This window comes from Grammomys surdaster, unplaced genomic scaffold, assembly GCF_004785775.1.
Source record: "Grammomys surdaster isolate TR1022 unplaced genomic scaffold, NIH_TR_1.0 126048, whole genome shotgun sequence".
Lineage (NCBI taxonomy): Eukaryota > Metazoa > Chordata > Mammalia > Rodentia > Muridae > Grammomys > Grammomys surdaster.
Genome location: NW_021620860.1, coordinates 2,981,486 through 3,002,966, shown reverse-complemented (window position 1 = coordinate 3,002,966; position 21,481 = coordinate 2,981,486). Strand labels below are relative to the sequence as shown.

Here is a 21,481-nt window from a genome sequence, read left to right as displayed (position 1 = left end):
AGCAAGCCTGGTTTAGGGCACAGCTGAAACTCACGGTGCAGGCCTCCAGACCTCCAGGCCCTTCCTAAGGCCAAGCTTCAGGAATGAAGTATTGCTCAGTCTCTCCTCCTCCCAACTTTAAGATCTCTCTGTGATGCCCGGCAGCTCAGGCTTATGCAGACAGCTGAAACTTCAAAGAATCCTCCCCTGAGCACTAAGACTCTCTACTAAGTTTCCTCAACCTCCTCAGTCCTGAATACTGGTATAATAACTCTGGTCCACAGCACCTCCCTAACTAGAGGGTAGCCTTGAGAGCAGGGACTGCATATGACCGGTTCGGAATCCCCGGTATCTAGCACAGTCCCTGGTGTTTAGTTAATTGTTATGCACAGGCCTGATGGATGCCAAGGAATGGATTCATGAAGTTTCCTGTACACATATGCATAAATATGACTCTCATAAGTTAAACAAGGACCTTGTACCATCTGGGTCCAATCTTATCCAGCTAAAGAATGACTCCCCCGTTGGTCTCCTTAATACAAAAATTCTCTGTGGGCAGCAGGTTGACTGTGTTCCCCAGTTTTAGCCTTATCATTCTGCTTAACTGCTCAGAGCTGTTTGTCATGGTCCTTAAGTGTGGCCTGGGCTGTCTCCTGGGTTCCCAAACTCCGAAGGCCTTTCTGTATTCTTTGTCTGTATTCTTTTTCTGTGTCTTAGAAAGCTCAGGTCTATAGTTGATATCTCCCTATCTTCTTGTCTGCCTGTCTCCCTGCACCCCGGCTCCATGTTTTTTGAGACAAAGTCTCTCTCACCACATAGCCCAGGCTAGTCTTGAACTTACCTTGTAGTGCAGTTGGCCTCAAACTCAAAGCAATCATGAGCCTGAACCTTCTGATTGCTGGAATTATAGGTGTGGAGCACTGAGTCTGGTTTGTAATGTATCTTTAGCTTAGGTCTTTCCCCACGTGGTCTCCTCCACCATTATCAAGGTGTGGCAGGAATCTCATATTTATCCAAAAGGTACCTTAGGAGCTGTCTCACACCCAAGCACACTGTGGGGATCAGAAATTCAAAGTGGCCAGGCGGTGGTGGCGCACGCCTTTAATCCCAGCACTTGGGAGGCAGAGGCAGGCAGATTTCTGAGTTCAAGAGTTCGAGGCTAGCCTGGTCTACAGAGTGAGTTCCAAGACAGCCAGGACTACACAGAGAAACCCTGTCTCGAAAAACCACAAAAAAAAAAAAAAAAAAACTCAAAATGACTATGCACTAAGTCAGAGAATGCCAAGGCTGCTCTGCCAGTCTTCCTACCTTTCATAAATAGCCAAATTGGGGTTTTGAAATCTGTTTTTTATAAAACAATTTTTTTTCCTCTGCCATCTACAAATTCACAAAGAATATCGATGTCAAGTGGCTTCTCATTTTTAGACCTAGCCAAAGTCTCGGGATGATTTATAAACTCCCTTACAACTGAGAATGTATAACATAGCCTCTGGGGAAACCACCATCACTTTTTAAGGTTGATATTTCTCTATCATTTCATGCAATGATGTCCCCCCAAAATATATGCGTTCTCTTTTCAACAGTTAGCGTTTCTTCTCCCAATATATTTTTCTTCCCAATGTGTTCTTCAGTCGATGGCAGCCGGTTTCTGTGGCAGTTACTTTGTATGCTGCCCTCTATTGTCTGCTGCAGAGACAGACAAGTCTCTGTGTAAAGAAAACACACCCAGGTCTCTATGGTTGACATTTTTATTTCTGTTTGCAAGCTGCTCTTACCCAAACGAGCCAGTCTCTCCTCTGCTTTTTGGCACTTTAAGATGCCTAATAAGAGTCTTTTACAAAGACGTACAGGGATCTGTTCCACTGTGCCTCTGTTATTTGAATTATTCATAAGTTAGGAACAAACTGGGGAGGGAGCAAGTACAGCCAGGTCCTCTGTGGTGCCTCACTGACCATTTGCACCCCATCTGTTGCTGTCAAAAACAGCCTTAGAATTGTGGGTGTTCACGAGAGAATCCAAACAAATTCAGACCAAGTAGGAATTGATGAGACAGAGTCCCTAGAAATCACCAAATTTTTTTGTTCCATATTTCAAGACAGGGTGTCACAGTGTAATCCAGGCTGGCTTGGAATCCATGATCCTCCTGCATCAGCCTCCTAGCTAAAAATCACACAGATTCTCAACTACATCTCAGGACTCCTGAGTCCCATCAATCAGATTTCACTTTTGCCAGGTGCTTGGCTCATAGGTCTAGTATGGAGGATTCTAAGAAACTCCAAGTATCCCTGGTCCAGTGGGCATTAGCTCTCCTGCCATTCAAACCCCCACATGTTCACCCACTGTGTACAATGGTGTTTAACCTTTCCGGGTAGAAGAGGATCAATACGAATTCTTCATTGTTAAGAATCGATGGCTGTCCTGTGGCATCACTGCCATCTAGTCTGGCTGAGGAGCCCTGTAAATCTCTCCTGTGTTGTCTAAAGCTTGGTTTGGTGTCTTCAGTTGCTTTCATTTTTAATGCAGATCAGCTTGGTTTCTGTTCCCCAGGGGCTTGCAGATAAATCTTGGCAGACATGTTCAGGGTCTACAAATGAGATGCTGGAAAAGGGCCAGCCCAGCCCACCCAGAATTTAGTTGTAATGGATGAGACACCCCCATGGCTCCACTTAAAGACGGGGCTATTCGTTTCAGTATTTATTGGTAACTATCTCATACAGTACCTGGGATGAAGCTCCTGGGTAACAGAGGAGGGAGGCCAAAATGTGAGGCATGACGTCGTAGAAGAATGTTGGCTGACTCAGCCTCTCTCATAGACAGGCAGAAGGATCTGTTCCTTCAGATGCATAAAGAAGAGATGCACTCTGGTGTTTGGATGCCCTGGATCAAGAAATCTAGTGGGAAACATCTTTGTGCTGCTTGTTTGCAACCCAACTGAGAAATTATGTGCCTGGTTTTTCTTCTATTAATAAATAGATCTATTACCATATTGTTGAGTAGCATTCCTACTAGGGGTGATCTGTAAATATTTCATGTGAGTTAACAGTCTCGTCCTCCCATAGTCCTTTGCTCTGAATGTTTGTCTTCTGGGGCCCCCTGAATCTTAAGTTTCCTGGAGGCTGTATCAGAACCTCGGTTTCCATTTGCAGCCAAACTGATTCCTTTTATCTTTGCTTTCTCTTCTCTTTGATCAGTGGACTATGCCGATTATTACCAGGGCCTATGGGATTGCCATGGTGACCAGCCAGATGAACTGTCCTTCCAACGGGGTGACCTCATCCGAATTCTGAGCAAGGTAAAGATGTAGAATATAGGGCTTGGGTCCAAAGCTATGTTTTCACTCCTGTTAGTATACTCAACGTAACCAGAATAATCCCATGTTATTAGACCTCTCACTCTGTATATTACATGGCTTTCCTTACACAGATCAAAATCCCCCTTAATGTATAATTGTTTGGGAATTTTTTTAATTAAAAATTTAAGCCCAGGAATCATTTTTTCACATTTAAAGGTACACTAAAGCAAATTTAAATATATATATAATGAAGTAGATATAATACTAAAATTATGCCAGTCAAAATTTGATGTTTTCTGAGAACTTACGATATACAAAGGTCACACTATGTACATAATTTATTACCATATAATACTATTGAAAACATTCTAACTAGGTAAACTAGATTTTTATTTCATTTCTAGATAAATGAGATGATAACATAATTACCTATGGGAGGAGGAGTCAGAACCTGTTAGCTCAATTGGTTTGAGCCGGTGCTGATAAGGCCAACCTCCCAAATTCAATTGCACGAAGGCCAGCTAACTTTATTCTCTTCTTCAAGCATAAGCCAGCCCTCGACTCAGCTAACACATGCTATTGTTGACAGTAAAGCAACAGGGCTTTTTTTTTTTAAGGGATAGATTATTGCCTGCCTATCATAAAAGAATTTTCTGGAGTCACAGGCTACAGTTTGAGGGAATTCTTCATCATCATCCTGTAAACAAACCAACAAAAAAGGCCACACATATTATACAGCCAGACTAAGACAACCTGTTTTATTTTCCTAAGAGAATTTATCACAGAGGCCGTTCTCTATGCAGCCCGTCAATATCTACAAATACAGTTTTGAAATAGGCATAATTTGCTCTTTAATTGTTGAGTACATGAACGCCATGGAGGGGAAGAAGAGACCCACTGTGCTATGAACATCACATTTGCTGTTTCTCTTATTCTATGACTGGTACTACTTATACCAAGGGTCTGTGCTTGACATACGCTGTGAGCTCCTTTACAAAAGACCAAGGGGCAGACGAAATGGCTCAGTAGGTGAAGGTACTTGCTGCTAAGACTAAAGACCTGAGTTCAGTCCCAGAGACGATGTGGAAGGAGAGGACCGACTCCTGAAAGTTGTCCTCTGACTTCCACATGTGCATTGTGGTGCACACACACAGAGTAAATTAGTGAATGAAAATTTAATAAATAAATAAAATGTAATTAAAATATAAAATGTAAAGCAATGAAATAAAATGTAATAAAAAAAAAAGAAACAGACCAAGTCTGACTCCAGATGTCTTCCAGAGATTCCAATGAATCAGGTCCCTTTAAACAATAACTAAATTCAGACCTAGCCCTTTGCAGGACGTTAAGGGCTTTGTAGGCCCTGCTGGATGAGATCATGATGTTCTAGTGATTTCTCCTGTGACTCTAACTCAGCACCACCCTTCCACAATTTCGGTGCAGCTCCAATACACCAAGAATAAATTGGAAGCAAAGAAGGGAGTGGACACTGGCCCGATTGGTATTTCAAATGCCCGAAAGCAAGGTTTGCCGTGTAATAGAATTTGTGTACATTACCGTGCTGGCATTACGGGGTAATCGAGTTATCCACTCAGGTGTGACCAGGCCTCTGTTTGCCCAGAGCCTGCAGGTGAACAAATTAACTGTTTACATTGTCTAGAGGTGCCTGCAGCAGGAGGGGGACTGCAGAGCCAGACTGGCGGCTGGCCTTCTCTCTGTCATGATTATTTTGTTTGTTTTACATGTCTTTTGCCTTTGTTAATGGCTTCTCACTGGGGGTCCCTTCCCTCCAGTTAGATCTAAGGGGCTGTGCAGTGACCTGTCCCACAATATAGAGTGGTGTGTGGTTACCATGGCTGTGGTATTTCTATGAGATGCCTAAGAACGTTAGACTGCTCTTTTAAAACTCAACTTCTGTTCCCCTCCTCCATGACTACATGCTAATGCATCAGAGTTTAATTCAGGGAAAATGCCTCGCTGCCTTAATTCTATCAGCTTCTTTCTCCACTGTTCCGGAAGGTTCTAAGTCTATCAGTATTTCTGCCCCCTAAACTATACCAGGTGACTCCCTTCTCATATTGCTAATCCCTGCAAATCAGAGGAGGAAATGAGAAGGTTGTAGTTCAAGGAACGTTCCTTTTGCAAGCTTCATTCTGTTTCACATCAGCTTGGGGAGCATCTGGGATTGGATTTACCATGAGTCTATTATCTAACTCCATCAGAGCCCTTGGACAAAAAGGTGCCTTAAAAGACCTCCCTTCCTATTTACTTGTCTCAAAAAAAAAAAAAAAAACCCACAAATGAACCAATTCGTACAGATAGAAAAGGAGATTCTGATACCATTTAGATGTTCAGCCACTCCCTGCTGTCTGGAATTATCTCTCAGGTTCATCCTACCTCAGCCCCAGCTGGCTTTCTTTGCTGGAATGAGCCTGACTCTCGAACCTGGAGCAAGAGAACAAACTGATGCACACTGAGTTTAGTCCAAGAGAATGGTTTCTGGAGTGTAGTTCTTCCCTCCGAAGGCCAGTAGCCCCTTGGCTGAGCAAGGAAGGCCTCTGTCTAGAAGCCTGTAGAGTGTCTCCCTGTGGGACACACAGCACAGCTGTACAGCTCAACTCCGTGGACTTGTTTCCTCACCTATAAAATGAGGGAGTTGTTGTCCCTCCCACCCTAGATACTTCCATTCTAAACACGGTGAGCTTGATGTTGCAAAGGTCCTCGAGAGACCCACACAGCCCTCGCTCGCAGCTTGCTCCATTTGAACCACAAGTATCCCAACCGCCACCTGTTTTGTCTTCACCCCCATAGGTACAACTGGTTTACCCCTCTCAAAGTAAAACTTAGAGTGCTAAGGATCAAATCCAGGGCCTTATGCATGCTAGGCCCTGGATACTCTACTACCAAGTTAAATCCTTAGCTCTTTATTAAGGAAACACTCTGCTAAGTGTGGTGACTCTCAGGAGGCAGAGGCGTGAGGATCTCTGTGATTTGAGGGCCAGCCTGGTCTACATTTTGAGTTCCTGGACAGCCAAGGATACATAATAAAGAGACCCTGTCTCAGAAAACAAAAAAGGAGATTCAAGGCAGGGAAGTGAGATGAGCAGATAGAAAGGGGAAGATGTCAGCTTTTAACCCTGGACTCCTGTTGTCCCTGCTGGGATTGGGGATGTTTGCTTGTTTGTTTGTTTGCTTGCTTGCTTGCTTGTTTTATTTAACATGTATTGGTATTTTGGCTGTACATATGTCTGTGCCCTCAGAGGCCAGAAGAGGGCCTTGGACCCCCTGGGACTGGAGTTACAGATGGTTGTGAGTCACCATGTGGGTGTTGGGAATTGAAACTGGATCCTCTGGAATGGTAGGCAGTGCTCTTAACCATTGACCCATCTCCAGCCCTGTAATACACACACACACACACACACACACACACACACGATATGTATGTTACATTATATATATGGTACATGATCTATAGATAGATAGATAGATAGATAGATAGATAGATAGATAGATAGATAGATGCACTTCCTAGTTATCCAAACAGCCCCCCACCTGTCCTGTTCCCAAGTAGGTTACCTGTGTAACCTTGAAAAAAGTCACTAAAACTTTCTCAGCTTTAATGTCCTTCTCTGTAAGAATTAGGATAGTTTCCGCTCAGAGGGCGGTGATCAGAGAATGTGTGTGAAGGTGAACGCAGCCCTTCAGTAATAAACTTCTACATCCTTCTTTCCCATCCACTAACTCTACACTAAAGCAGCCCTGTGTGCTGGGCACTTCCTTGTGATTTCAATAAATCATTGATATAGTAAAGCAAAATGAGGGCCAGTAAGATGGCTCCATGGGTGAAGACGCCAGCCACCAAGCCTGCCCCTTGAGTTCCATCCCTGGGACCCACATGGCAGAAAGAAAGAACCAACTCCCAGAAGTTGTCCCTGAGCTCCACATGCTAGAATGTTGGCACACACGTGCGCACGTGCACAAACACACACACACACATAAATAAATAAATTTATTTATTTTTTCTGAGAAAAATGGTCCATACACCAAGAACTCCTCAGACACTCCATCGGTTGAGACACAAAGTTCTCTCACGTAGGTAAGAACACTCACTACCCAGTGAAGAGGGAGGCCTACGTGGAAATCCACTGTGTCTTTGTGGTTTAGAAACATCATCACTGACACCAGAAAAGTCTCCAAACCTCTTTCTAGAAGAGGCTTGAGCGGTGTACCCATCTCAGGAGCAGTAACAAGGACACAGCCAGCAGAGAGCCCTCCCGCCTGCCAACCGCCCCTCAGCACATCCTAACATTCCTCGGCCCAAGCAGCCTCATGCCCACTTAACTAGCTGACTTCTAATTTGGATCTTAAAACATATTAGAGAGAGATTTTAATAACGAAGCAGATGTAAACATCCAGCGGATGCTCCTGCAACTCCTTTTGGGCCCAGAGATTTCTGAGCGGCTTTTTCTGGTAAGAGCCTCCCTTCCTCCCCCTGGAGGAGCCAGGACACAGCTCAAGCCACAGCAGGGTGTTTAGCGCTTTTCAGTGGCTCCAGATTGTGGCGCTGGTGCAGGTCTCCTCATACGTAACGGATCACTCCTGAGAGCCTGCCTCTCGTAAATTACTTCCCACGATGCCGGCGACCACCGCAGAATTCAAGTTTGAACAGAGTGGGGGAAAAGGTGTTTGAGAGGCCTGTTCACTCAACTGCATTTTTAATTTCCTTTTCAATCTTGTCCCAATTAATTTCACAGAATTAATCTCACAGAAGCAAACTCGGCGGCACTGAGGCTGTGTGGTTTTAGTGTGCCGGTCGCTCTGCCTGAACATGAAATAGGAGCTAATATAAAAATCCATCTGCTGTGTTTGAAATACACACCGGCTGCCGCTCGGTCCTGTCTGACATTCCAAGCATCAACAGCAGGGGGGAAAGTGATTTGGGGGTTAGTGGCCATCAGTACCTGGCAGGGGCTCAACAACAGGTGTACTCCAAAAATCCATTCTGTTTGAACACCGTGCACGACAGGGCAGGTGTTGAATCACTCACGGTGCGAGGACACCGTGCCCTGGCTTAGCTCCTTGTATCTGAGGACTGCAAGGCCCCTCTGGAATCCAGCAACTCTATGGCCTCTCAAAGGATAGGTAAGATGCCTCTGTTTGGATAAGAGAAGTCACAAGTTTCTTTTCAGGGAAGTGACCTGACTTTCAGCCAGTAAGGTTTTCCCCTAGAAAATATTCCCTCTAAATAACATAGGTGCTTCTGCTGTCTGAGATACCACATAACTGAATGGGGCCATCGGGGGGAAAAAATCAGCCTCCAGGTACAGAAGTAATCTATGGCAGTAGCATGAGCGGTCCACCAAATAAAAAAGGAGAAACTTTATAGGATGTGAGCCACGTGCCTTTAATCCCTGCGTGCTGAGGCAGAAGCAGGCAGATCTCCATTGAGTAGGAAGCAGCCTGGGGTACATAGCAAGTTCTGGGCTAGCCAGGGCCATATATTGAGACTGTCTCAAAAAAAAAAAAAAAAAAAAAGAGAGAGAGAGAATCTCAGTTAATTGGAAAGAAGAACCACATACCTGTTACCCCATGTGTTTAGGTAAACTGAGCCAGAAGGCTACATCTCCTGAGCCTGTGTTGTGTCCTGCACCAATGGATGTCAGAGACCTCTAAGGCCTCATCCAGGGTCTTATTTGCTTGGAGATCAGCATCAGAATAACAAATTGGGCATTCTTTAGGGTTGACACTTATGTGATGGCTTAACCAGGACAGGAAGGTCTTTCCATGGCTCCACCATGCCAGTCTTTGGGCTGACTTCTTAGCTGGTGGAAACAGTTTATCATGAGGCACCTCATGTGGGTAGATGGACTTTATATGAAGGAGGATAGATTCATTTTGTCACCTGGGATGGAACAGCTGTTTCTGGCTCCAGCCACCTGAATGCAGCAGGGCCTGGCGGGGCACACCTGGGCTATGTTAACATAATGCCTGTTATACTGGGATTTTAAAAACCCAGGGTTTTTCCCCCCTTACCTTCTCAAAGGACTACTTAAGAAATTAGACTTTTCTCTTCCCTTTGGGCCCTTCCTTCCTTTCTATAAAAATCTGCATATTATCTGAGAGAGAGAGAAAGAGAGAGAGAGAACATGCAGTGATACTTCCTCTTTTAGGTGTGTTTAGTTGAACGTGACAAGACCACTCATAAAAACTGCTAAGTTAATCCCTTCAATTGCTTTAAAGGAAGGATTTATTTATTTATTTATTTATTTTTAATTTCAGGGCTCTGAGGGAAAAGAGGTGTTTGGTGACATCTAGTGTCCATTTAGGACTTCCTCAGGCGTCTTACCCTCTGCTTGACTGAGTGGGGGATGGGCTAAGGTTATTTGGGAGGTAATTTGGGAGTCGTAAGTGGGGCAATACAGGCCTGGGGCACAGACTGCCCAAACAGTATGATGAAACTGATCAATGCCTGTCAAAGAACTAGTATTCACCTCTGACCTAACCAAAGGGGTAGGCAGGGGTAGACTATCGGAGAATATCTTTTCTTATTTATAATGGTATGGGGAAACGCAGAAGGTGTCCCCGCCACCCCATTTCATGTTAACAAGCAGGTCAACACCGTGCTGTGATGACGAAGATGATGATGGTGGTGGTATTTTCTCTCATTAATAATCCCTATGGGAGGCAGGAGTTAGGAGGTTTCGAATAGGATTTGGGGTCAGCTGGAAGGCAACGGTCATACACCGGTCAAATTCAGTAGAGGCCATTCCTTTCCCCCAGACAGGAACCAATCGTCTAGAACAAACCCTGGCAGCCTCATTCCTTCCAGGTAATTTTTATAAATGAGGGGATACCCATTCCAAGAGAGGACAAAAGGGAGAGGGTGTTTGTGTGTGTGCATATGCATGCACATAAGCCTGCGAGCAAGGGGCCCGACTGCAGGACAACCCTGTCCCATTGAATCCCGGCTCTTTATTATAAAAAGCCTTTAAGAGAGAAAGAGAATAAAACTGCATTTTTTTTCTCTTTAATCTCCTTATTTCGAAACTGTTGTCCTTCACTTTCAAAACACACACACACACACACACACACACACACACCAGAGTCAGGTAGAAAGTCCCACACCAGATGTTTACACAGAACCACATAAGCCATGAAGGGGTTAGGTTAATGCTCAGACTCACCCAATGCTTTACAAACTCCAGCATAAAAAAAAAAAAAGGCAGCCATTTATTTTGCAGTGAATTTATAACAAATGCTGTTAAAGGCTTCGTCTTTTGACAGAGGTAATAATAAATTCACTGTTAAAGACGGTAGTTTAATTCCTTACACCTCCAATACTGCACAGAGTAAACCATATTCATCACCGAGTAATTTTTTACCACATAAATCTTTAAAACTAACCGGCGAAGGCTGTTGAGACTGAAATATTGTGAATTTATTAGATATGCCCATGTAGTATTGGATTCAGAGGTTTCCATTCGAATATATTACAGGGAAAATTTGTGTCTTTAACTGTGACATTCCCTCCATTTCCTGCCACCGGTCCTGTAACAAGCAGCTCCTCCAGAGTCAGCTACACGTCTAATAGACAGAGATTTAGTAACAAACTCCTCGCTAATCTGCCAGAGAGGCTAGATGACATTTCAGTGATGGGCCCTATTTAAAAGGAGTCGCAAAAGCTTTGTTTCTGTGTAATTATGTTCTCAGAAGGCGCTCAGCCTCCTCAGCCTCTCTTGCTAGGGTTTCTTGATCTCGTACGGATTCAGCACTCCAACCAAACTTGCAAAATACTGAAGCACATTATAGTCTCGTTGCAAACATACAGAGCAGTAATTTCTGTCGAACTTGGAAGATTTATTATGGGAGGTCGGGGTGACCATGAGAATACAGAAGGCAAAAAGTTGCTGACATCCACGGACGTACGATATTTAATACTGATTAAGAGGTTGTATTGATTCTCCGACCAGAAATAATAGACGATGTCTTCAGAAAACTTGCTATTTTAAAATTTTTCATGTGACAGGACATATTAATGACAATTAAATCCTCAGATTTGAGCCCCCCGCCAAAAAAGAATCCTTTTGCCCTACTATATCTTGAGTGAGACTCTGAACTGATAAATGAGAAAATTCCAAACTTTTATCATAATTTACTCATTAAGCAATGTTTAAACTATAACAAATGGGGATATCAAATTATACTTCCAGTTCATTTAGGAGATGGTAATAAACTTAAATTAAAAGATTTTTTTTTATTTAGAGATGCATTTTTTTTTTTGCATAAAGGCATAGGAGTTTCTCTGTCCTTACTAATTCACTGTGTTTGGGAGGAGTTCCAAATCCAGAAACTTCCACGGAGCTTTTATGAACTTTGTCATTTCTTTTTCAAGAAAATGAAACCAAATAGTTTCCTAACAAAGGAGAAGACTGTCTTGATAGTTCAGGACTGCAGCCCATCGGGATAATTGTTAAAAGACAGGACTTGACTGCAAAGATAAGCATAATACCAGCAATTAATATTCAGCATTTCACATTCTAGTAGAGAGGATGTGTTTTTCTTTGTGATGTGGCTCATAAGCTGAAAGTGTTTTGAGCCAGATTCTTTTCGTGCATGAGGATTAAGGGAGAAAAAAAAAACAGCAACAACAATCCTTCCCCATCTGTAAATGAATGAACATCTTGATTTTATAGCTATTTGCTTTGTAAAACTGAGAACTGAAACAAAAATTACTGGATGCCTAAGTAACACTTTAATTCGGAATTCATTTACGCCGTAGCTATGGAGTTGTCACAAACCATAATGCAGTATTTAATTAAAATAACAGAAGTGCATCTAGATATGTCCTGGGGTAGCTATCACCAAATGATAGCCTGTGCCATCAGTATTTTGTTTATGAAATGGCAGATCCTAAGGTGCAACTAGGCTGAGTCGAGAGCATAAACATTTTAAACTTACATTTTTAGAAAGGTTCTTTTTTTTTTCCTGCTGCATCTTTTTTTTTCTTCTGTGGTGTGTGTGTGTGTGTGTGTGTGTGTGTGTGTGTGTGTGTGGTGTAGGGGGTCGCTTCTGGGATTGTTTTGCTGTGGATAAAGAGCTCTCTTCCTAACTCTTGCTTTTCAACTATTGACCTCTCAAGTCTTCAGGCTGTGAAATCCTGTCTGTTGTCATGGAAAGGTTCCTGAGGTTCACGGGAGCCACAGCAAGCGTGGGACATCTTAGGCAGAACTTGGACGTGGATTCCAGGAGGGTAGGCTCTCTGTGCCGGTTCCCACCGTCTTCCTTACACCTTTTCCATCCGTAAATGTGTCCATGCTCGCCTGCTCTACCTTGTGGATGCTCACGGCAGACGCCTTCCCTTTTCATAAACGCATAGCATCTGTCTTGCACGCGCCCACCATCTATCTCCACGTTCACATCAGCTGTCCCCTCCACCTCCTTGTCTGCAGAATTATGTTCAGCAAGGTCCCGATTTATAGGAAATAAATAATGAAAATGGAAGGGACCGGGAAAGATAATCGAAACATTCAAATTGTTATTTTTCACTGCACTTTACACAAACAGAGCATCTGTAAACACCTAGAGAAGATGTTGGCTGGTCCCTAAAAAGCTACGCCTCCAGAATACCCTGACCAAGTCTGTCTCTGTCTGTATTGCTTCATGTCTTCTCCAACTCTCCTGCTCTTGGAGGCTCCCGCCATCTGACCTTTTTAAAATGGTAATTCATACCAGCTATTGTTGTCTTTCTATCTGATTCTTATTTATCCTGCTTATAATGGCGTGTTTGTCACTCTGTATGATAATCCTAAAGACAGTAACAGAAACAATCATGGCAGTCACCTTCTTAAAGAAAAAAAAAAAGTCCTTGTGGTTGCAATATGAAGATATTCAGATACTCTGAGACTGGTCTCAGAGCACAGTCCTACAGCTAGGGTCTCCTGCAAGGAGAATTTCGTCTACACTTGTAATTATTTTAGCCCCTTTCACAGGTCACATAAAAAGTTAATTTCAATCGCTGCTAATTTCCGTCCAACAAGAACACGGTACTTTAAACCACCCAAAATAATTGGATTCAAAACAAATTTAGGAAATTGAGTGTGTTAGAAAGCAAATAAAAATATCCTTTTGGTAGGGAGGAGGGGTGAAAGTAGTAAAAATGGCCTTTTCCCCCCCTCTCTCCCTTCTTTCCCCTTCGCAACTTTGCCATTAAAGTTGCACCTACAGCTAGAAGTTTGTCCGTGAAAAATGGTCATTTTGTTTCTCTGCTCAAAGAATGTTATTAAAATGCTAATTTAAAAGAAAAAGGAGTTAAATATCTAGCGATGGTGCATTCTAATTGCAGCCATAATGAGCTCTCTAAATGTGCATGCCCCTGACACACACCAAGCATAAACAGCAGTAAACAGATCATTAGTACCCGCGTTCATTTATTCTGGCGACCTTACCATGACCCCACCGAGGGTAGGGTGAAAAGCAGGTGGATCTGGCTGTGACACCCCCTAGAGGGATCCAGGAAATGAAGCTATAAGCTGTTGTCATGGAAACGCCTATGTGTGCAGATGATGTAACACACCGACAGGCTGTAGGGCCCCCGCAACTGGGACGCTCGCCTTTCCCTCGCCGGAACAATCTTGAGGATTAAATTATTCATTTCTTTAATTCACAAAGCAAAAGGAATCCTAATTTTCTTGGTGATGTGCAACTCTCTCCCATTCATCTGGGGTCTAAAACACAGTGACTTGTCCCCTCTTTCTCCAAACCCACATTCTTAGCCCCCAAATAGCTGAATTTGGCAAAATCGGGTGTGGAAATGCAGCAGCAATCCAACACTTAGTATCTGCAGTTAAAGGAGAGAAAACCTAAGGATTTATGCCCAAATTAAAAATATAAAGTGTCCTTTTCTGATGAGGGCACATTGGACAGAGATTAAATGTATACTGCTTTGTTTGTTGCAAAGCAGCAGCCCTGAGAACTACCAAGCCAAATTCAGTGCCATGAGAACGGAGAGCCACAGCCCCTAATGAGCACCTCACCCTAGCAAGGTGCAAAACAGAGATGAGAAGGCCAGCAGCTGCTCACCCCTCCCACGCTCTACTGAGAGAATGGAGATTAATAAATATAATTCTTTGGAGATTGATTCCACTCTGTCCTACCCTGTTTTGCACCAAACAACCTCAATAACCTTACGGCAACAATAGAATAACTTTTCTTCTTCTATTTTTTTTTTTTAAGGAAGCAGAAAAGACGATCTCTGGAAATTATTTTAAAATAAAAAATCTCCCAGCCTGCGCCTCCCTCCCGACCCCCCTCCCCATTGCACTTTAGATGAACCTGTGATATTGTAGCAATGGCCCTTGAAGTGCAGTGGGGAGGTGATTTAGGAGAATATTAAAGGCAATGTGGAGATTCAAGGCGCCTCTCTCAGGGAGATCTGGAGAAATACGCAGCACAGATGGGCCGAGCAGATTAAACATTTCCGTCACATTGTTTCCAAATTGTGTTGCGGTGCCTGAGGCTGGTACTGCGGTCAGAGCAAAACAGAGTGGTGGAGCTGGGAGCTGCACAGTTTATAGAATACATATTAATATGCCCGTCTCACATGGTATCACAATTCTATCAGCTCTGAAATGGGGCTGCCTCTATTGTTCCTGAATTCTGCACCCGGCACCTTGTTTCCTCCCGTCTGTAAATGTTTACCTTGCCTTTCCCCCTTTCTTCTGTAGGTGAAGTGTACGTTGTCTGCTACCTTCCTGTCTCTCTCTACAAACCTGCTTCACTTTACCCCTCCCTCCGTGATTTCTCTGTCGCCTCTGCTTGTACGCACACAGCTTTTCACACATATTTCCATCACCAAGAGCATCTGGCGTGCACAGACCCTACACACCTCCCTGGCCTTGACTGCACCGTCATGTGTTCACTCCCACCCTCTTCAGGACGTGAGCTTCCCACTTAAGGTTGAATGCTCCCTCTCGCTCAGGTACTCCCAAGCCGTCCATATGGATCACACCATCCCCCCCAGAGCACTCAGTTCTTAAGCTGGCCTGGGCTTTATAGACTTGTCCTTGTGAGCCCCCAACTGCTTTTGCTGACCCACCTTCCAACGCTCCCTTTTTTTTTTTTTTATAACACCTATCTCCTCAGACAAGCCGGTCCATCAATCATCAGGATAGCAAGTTCCCTGAAACGTAACAATAAATAAAACTGGCTCAATTGGAGCAAATTTAATGACTCATTTGTGTTATGATCTATAGACCAAAATTCTGAATAATGGAAAAAGAGAAAATGATTGCCAAGAACCTTAACCACAGTGTAAAATAGCCTGGAGAAGCCGCCAAACGACTCAAGGTTTTAGCGAAGTGCTGGGCTCCCATTCTTTCCAGTGTCACAAAACCACCGGCTAACCAGCCAACCATCTCCTTATCCCTTCAGGAAAAATCTCCTCACAGAATGGTTTGTGCTGAAAAATTGGTATGTCTGTCTTTGGTAAACAAATTCTTCTTCCCAGCTTTCTGCTTCCAGCAGATGGGAATTTGCTGAGCTAAACCCCCCACCCCTACGCCCCACATTCCCTTAAAGCTTAGGCTATCTCAAAGAAAATTCCCAAAGCTGAATTTTAGGAGTTCAGAATTTGTAGTCCAGAGTGTGTGTGTGTGTGTGTGTGTGTGTTGATCTTGGGTTATACAATCTACTCTGCTTAGGAATTCAAATTTCACATCTTTCCTAATGATAATATATGGTAAATAAATTCTATTAGGAGAAATAAGCAATCATAAACCAATACATCCATGATTGATTGGCTTTTCCCATATATATATATCAAGCACTTATTGATCTTTTGTGTTCGAGGTGATTGATTGTCCTCTTCAAGGGGGAGGCTCTTACAACACTGATACAGTGAACTTTGACGGTTAGAGAGTAAAAGTCTGAAAGGTTTCAGGGACTCTCGTTGCACAGAAGCTTAGAGACCATTTTGATGTGAAAGAGGAATGTTTCTCCTCACCCAAGGCCCCCATAACAGAGCTTTCTCAATGGAACTAAGCTCGTCAGAGACTTGCTCCAGATGCCACTGAAAGCTATGAGAGTCTATGAAGACCAAGTGTAAATGCTGGTCCCTGGGACAGGCACATGTGATCAGGAAGGGACAAGATGCAGGATACAGGGAAAAACCTAGAAAACCCGGCAAGCGAGGAACCAGGATTCTTGGTTGTGTTAATTCTATTTTGTTCAATAAAGTAGTAGATGTCTATACTAGGACAAAGTCCAGACCTAGGCCACTGTCTTTTCCTCTAGGGTGCTAGTCTGTAAACTGGGGAGGGCTCATAAACCCTTTGAGGATCTAGTGAAGACTCCAGGCATGGAACCCACATATACATCCACACAAAATTTTATGCCAATTTTGAGAATTCAAAAAGTCTTTCCAATCCATCCATAGAGAGGTTAAGGGTTGACAGATTCCAGTGTAAGACTTGAAGCCTTAAGAGCTGTGAGTTGTGAGTTCCTTCTGTTGGAACAGCCTAGGATTCACTGAGCCTAGAAATTGAATTCTCATCCCAAGACAGGATGGTCATTCCAGGTCATGTCTGTGCTACTCCAGGGGAGCCATGGAAGAGCTTATACAAATAGGAGCCAGCAGGGAGGAGAGAAATTAAAATGTAGCAATCATGGGGTAGGGGTATTTAATCTCTTTTAAGGCTTATGATAGGCGCCTGCTGGTTTTCCCCCTGATATCCCTTGACACCTACTGACAGGGTATTTACAGCACCACACAGGGGCTCAGGGCCCTGTGACAGGAGGAACACCGAGGAGGCCTATGATAGTCTTGAAACCATAAACAGCGATAGGAAGCCACTGGAGGCAGAGTCCAGCTGTGTGACGTGCCTGTTGTTGATGACCAGACTGCTTTTTGTTTATAGAATCAAACGGCTGTTCTTTTTATGGTAGGTTTGGTGGGTTGGGTGTTTTTGTTTTTGTTTTTGTTTCTCCTTGTTGATTGTGATCAGCAGCATAAATCCTTTTAGGGCTGTGTGCCATTCCCCATAAACCCTTCTGATTGTGGGTGCCAGTGAGCACTGTGTCCATCTCAGGTTCACTCAACCTGCCATTCACCCAAGCCAGTCGTTCCTCTATCCTGATAATGGAGTCCAAACACCAACTTGCATTTCAAAATCTCTTCACTGGGAGTGGAAGGGGTTCAAGGAGATTTGACAAGGTTCAAGTTGAAAGACACAGATGTTTGATCATAAGTGGAAAAAAGCAACATGTCAGACTTATTTCTTCCAGATGAAGAAGATGTGATTCGAAGTAAGACGTGTGAAGGGTTTTGTTGCGGGCTCTTGGTTTATTTGTTTGTTTTGGTTTTGGGGGGGGTTGGTCTTGCTTTTTTATCTAGAACGTATTCAGGTAGTAATTCTGTACCACGGAGACCATTAAAGTCTCCCCTTTAGCCTTCACAGTATACAGAGTCACGAGTGGAGAACATGTATAGTTAGGATGCTCCAATGCTGTACACATTTATGGGTGTGCACCCTAGTTTGAAGGTAGAGACACTCCTGCATTGAAGAAGACTGCAGGTCTCCTGGGAGCCTCAAAGCACTCTTTCAATTTTTTTTTCCAAACAGCTGGGGCAAGAGAAGTTCAGATTTTATGGAGAAAAACATTGATCCCAGAAATTCAGTTCAGTTCGAGCCTAAAAACTAAAACCCAAGAATCAGCAACTTAATAAAAAAGCAGTAAATTAGCACCTCTAGACAGTAGCAGAGTTCATTCAGAGCTAGGGTCTGCCTGGCTGAGCCAGTATTCTCTCCATTTTAATAGTTTAATAAAAATTAGCATAATTAACGAACATCTGTATGATCCAGAGTGGTGCAATTTGGCACTTGGAAACGAGGGCTTAAACATGATTGCTGTGAGTTTAATGTTGTTTTAATTCTTTTTGGCACTGTGCAGTGAAATAAACGTTTGGTGGTGATAGTTCTCGGCCGGATCTCATTTGCATTTTTCTCCCTTTGATTATGAGCAATTGTGGACTCCCCAGCAATTCATCAAAGTAGAAATTATTTTAAAATACCTCGTGGTGTTCAGACTGGGCTGGAGCAATGCATGGGGGGTGGTAGTGGGAGAGAAGGCTAGAAATTTCCATTCATGCTTTAAAAGCAGCCCTGCAGCCCTTTTTCGGTATCCAGCCAGGGGATGAAATCTGGAAAAGACAGTCAGATCCCAGGACCTGTAGGTGCTTTGATTAAGCTCCCAGGCTTCCACAGCGGGACACATATGGTCTCTGAGACTATGCTATCCTCTTCACTCTTCTGCTGGCTCTTTTGTTTGGAAGGGCAGAGAGCTGCTCTCAACCCATTTATTTCTGTTCTCACCCCTGTGCTGAGGCTACTACATCTGTGGTCGGCAGGTCAGCACTCCCCTCGAGCAAGAGCAACCTGACTGGGAGCCTGGCCTTGGCAGGTGCCCTGCTGAGCCTCATCTGCGTCCAGTGGGCACCCTCTATGAGTTGGCAGAGAATTCATTTCCAAGGCTCGGTCCCTACTCCTGACATCACAGCCAAAGGAGTCTCCCTCAGCTAATCCCTGTAGACCCAGTGCTTTATGGGAAGCCATGCATACCTCACTGACAAAAACTTAACTTGAGGGAGTTGGCTTTGGTCAGAAGACAGCCCAGCAACGTCTTGCTCACCCTCCACCTCTGAGAAAGCAAGCGAACTAAGGCTAGTTCTTCTGAGTTGCTGTGAGAGAGGAAGTCAGAGGGTCACGGCCATGCAGATGGAGACATTCCTGCAGCTTGGCGCACATGGGGCAGCTCTACGAGCAAACCTAAGACAGAAGGGATGGAGATGCAGTTCGGACTGAAAAACAAACTAAAGGCAGAAACTGGCCTAACTTCAGCATGGGAAAATGGACCATGACGTCACTTGCATTGAGCTGAGCTTTGAAATGTCCTGTCTGACACAGACTGGGGAATCCTGAGTGTGTCTCATATGTAGACACACTATAGAATGAGGTCACCTGGCGGGAAGAAGAAATGAGGAATAGTACAAAGAGTGGTAGACAGACTCATTTAGTTATATAAGATGTTGTTGTTGTTGTTTGGGTTTTTTTCTTTTTGCCTGTATATGGGGGTGTGTAAATGTTCACATGGATATATTCAGATGCACATGCAAGTGTGTATGTGTGCATACGTGTAGAGGCCTGAAGTAGATATTAAGTGTCTTTCTTCATCTCTGTGTGGTTTTTTGTTTTTTGGTTTTTTTTTTTTTTTTGGTTTGGTTTGGTTTGTTTCTTTGTATTTTGAGCAGGGTCTCTCTGGATAGCCTTGGCTGTGTTCCACCAGGCTGGCCTTGAACTCACAAAGCTCCATCTCCCTCTGCTTCCCGAATGCTGGGACTAAAGGTGTGCATCACCACAGCCGGCTCTGGGTATCTTTCTTGATTAATTTCTACCTTATGCATTGAGGCAGGCAGGGTCTCTCCCTTGAGCCCAGAGCGTGACAATTGCACCGCTCTAGCTGGCCTCCTGCTTCTGCCTCCCATGTGCTGGGATTACAAGCAGGCTGCCGTGCCAACCTGGCATTTATGTGGATGCTGAAGATTGGAACTCAGGTCTTCATATTTGAAAGAGAGGTACTTCACCTGTTCCTTCACAAGGTTCCTAGCCTCTATTGAGTTTGGGTTGGGTGTGATCACGTGTATGTGTATTTTGATTTGGGGAGGGGATGGTTTTAGGTTTGTTTCGTTGGTGGTAGTTTGGCTTTTGATATTTATTTATTTATTTATTTATTTATTTATTTATTTGAAACAGGGTTTCACTTTGTAACCCAGGGTGGCCTTGGACTCACAACAATAATAATCTTTACTTCAGCCTCTGCAGTGCTGGGATTACAGGTATGAGCTATCACACTCAGCTCCCTTTAGGACCTTTCAAAATTCAGTCTTGGAGCTGGATAGATTGTTAAGCATTGGCCTGGTTGAGTGTGTCTGCTATTCTTACAGGGTGTCAAAGTTTGGTTCCCAGCACCCACATGTGGCAGTTTACAACTACTTGTAATCCCAGCTCCAAGTGATTCAACACCCTCTTTTGGTTTCCATGGGCACATGTGCATAGATAGATACATAGATAGAATGATAGATAGATAGATAGATAGATAGATAGATAGATAGATAGATAGATAGGATGTATTGATATGATATGATTTATATAATATTATAGTCTTATGAGTTTGAGGCTAACTTGAGTTAAACGTGAGAGAGACTTTGTTTTAAGGAAACAAAGTCCTTAAAGGCTTAGTTCAGTAGTCCCTGTCTCATGTCTGTGGCACCTGAGACTTAGCAGGTAGGAAGCCATTTGGGGCCACTGTCTCCAAAGGCAGTTGGTCTCTTTCTGCCACAACCAGCTCAGTCACTGGAGGAGTATCTAGGAGTTGCTTTAGATGCAGTCTGTTCAACTGAGAGTGTAAATTCTTACTGTCCCATCATTTCACCAAGGCCTCACTTAAAATGCATTTCCCTGGACCCACTCTGTGCTTACTGCTGAGAGAGCTCAACAAACAAAACCAACAAGGGCCAGCATCTAAAATGTATCTGTCTTAGCATTAACTATGAACTTGGCGTAGTCTACAATTATCTGGGGGGGGGAGGGGCAGGAGTCTGAATTTAATAATTTTCTTTATTTATCATGTTGGTCTGTGGTCATATCTATGACAGATTGTCTTCATAGGCTTTGTATGTGTAAGAGTGCTTTGCCTGCATGTTTGTCTGTGTGCCACAATGGGTGCCTGGTGCATGCAGAGGTCAGAAGGGGGAATTGGATCTCCTGGAACTAGAGTTGTGGACAGTCATGAGTCACCATGTAGATTCTAGGAATTGGACCTGGATCCTCTAGAATAGTAGCCAGTGCTCTTAACCACTGATCCACCTCTCCAGCCCTGCCTTAAGGGTGCCATCCAAAGGCGATGGCCATGGGCTATGAGCAAGCCAATCAGTGAGCCAGGAAACAGCATTCCTCCATAGTTGCAGCCTTAAATTCCTGTTCTGGCTTCTCTCAATCATGGACTGTAATATGGGAGTATAATACAAAATAAACCCTTTCATACTTGTCTTAGTTACAATTATATAGCTAAGAATAGACACTATGACCAGGGTCACTCTAAGAAAGAAAGAAAGAAAGAAAGAAAGAAAGAAAGAAAGAAAGAAAGAAAGAAAGAAAG

The 21,481-nt window shown here is 43.6% G+C and overlaps 1 protein-coding gene across 3 annotated transcripts in view; it reads left to right on the top strand.

Moving 5' to 3' along the window:
- The window catches only part of Skap1 (src kinase associated phosphoprotein 1), a 295,894-nt gene that overhangs the window by 266,360 nt on the left and 8,053 nt on the right, over positions 1–21,481 (top strand). For all 3 annotated transcript variants that reach the window (XM_028754983.1, XM_028754982.1, XM_028754984.1), the window contains one exon: positions 3,171–3,271. In XM_028754983.1, the coding sequence (XP_028610816.1) occupies positions 3,171–3,271 (101 nt within the window). The remainder of the gene's footprint in view (positions 1–3,170; positions 3,272–21,481) is intronic.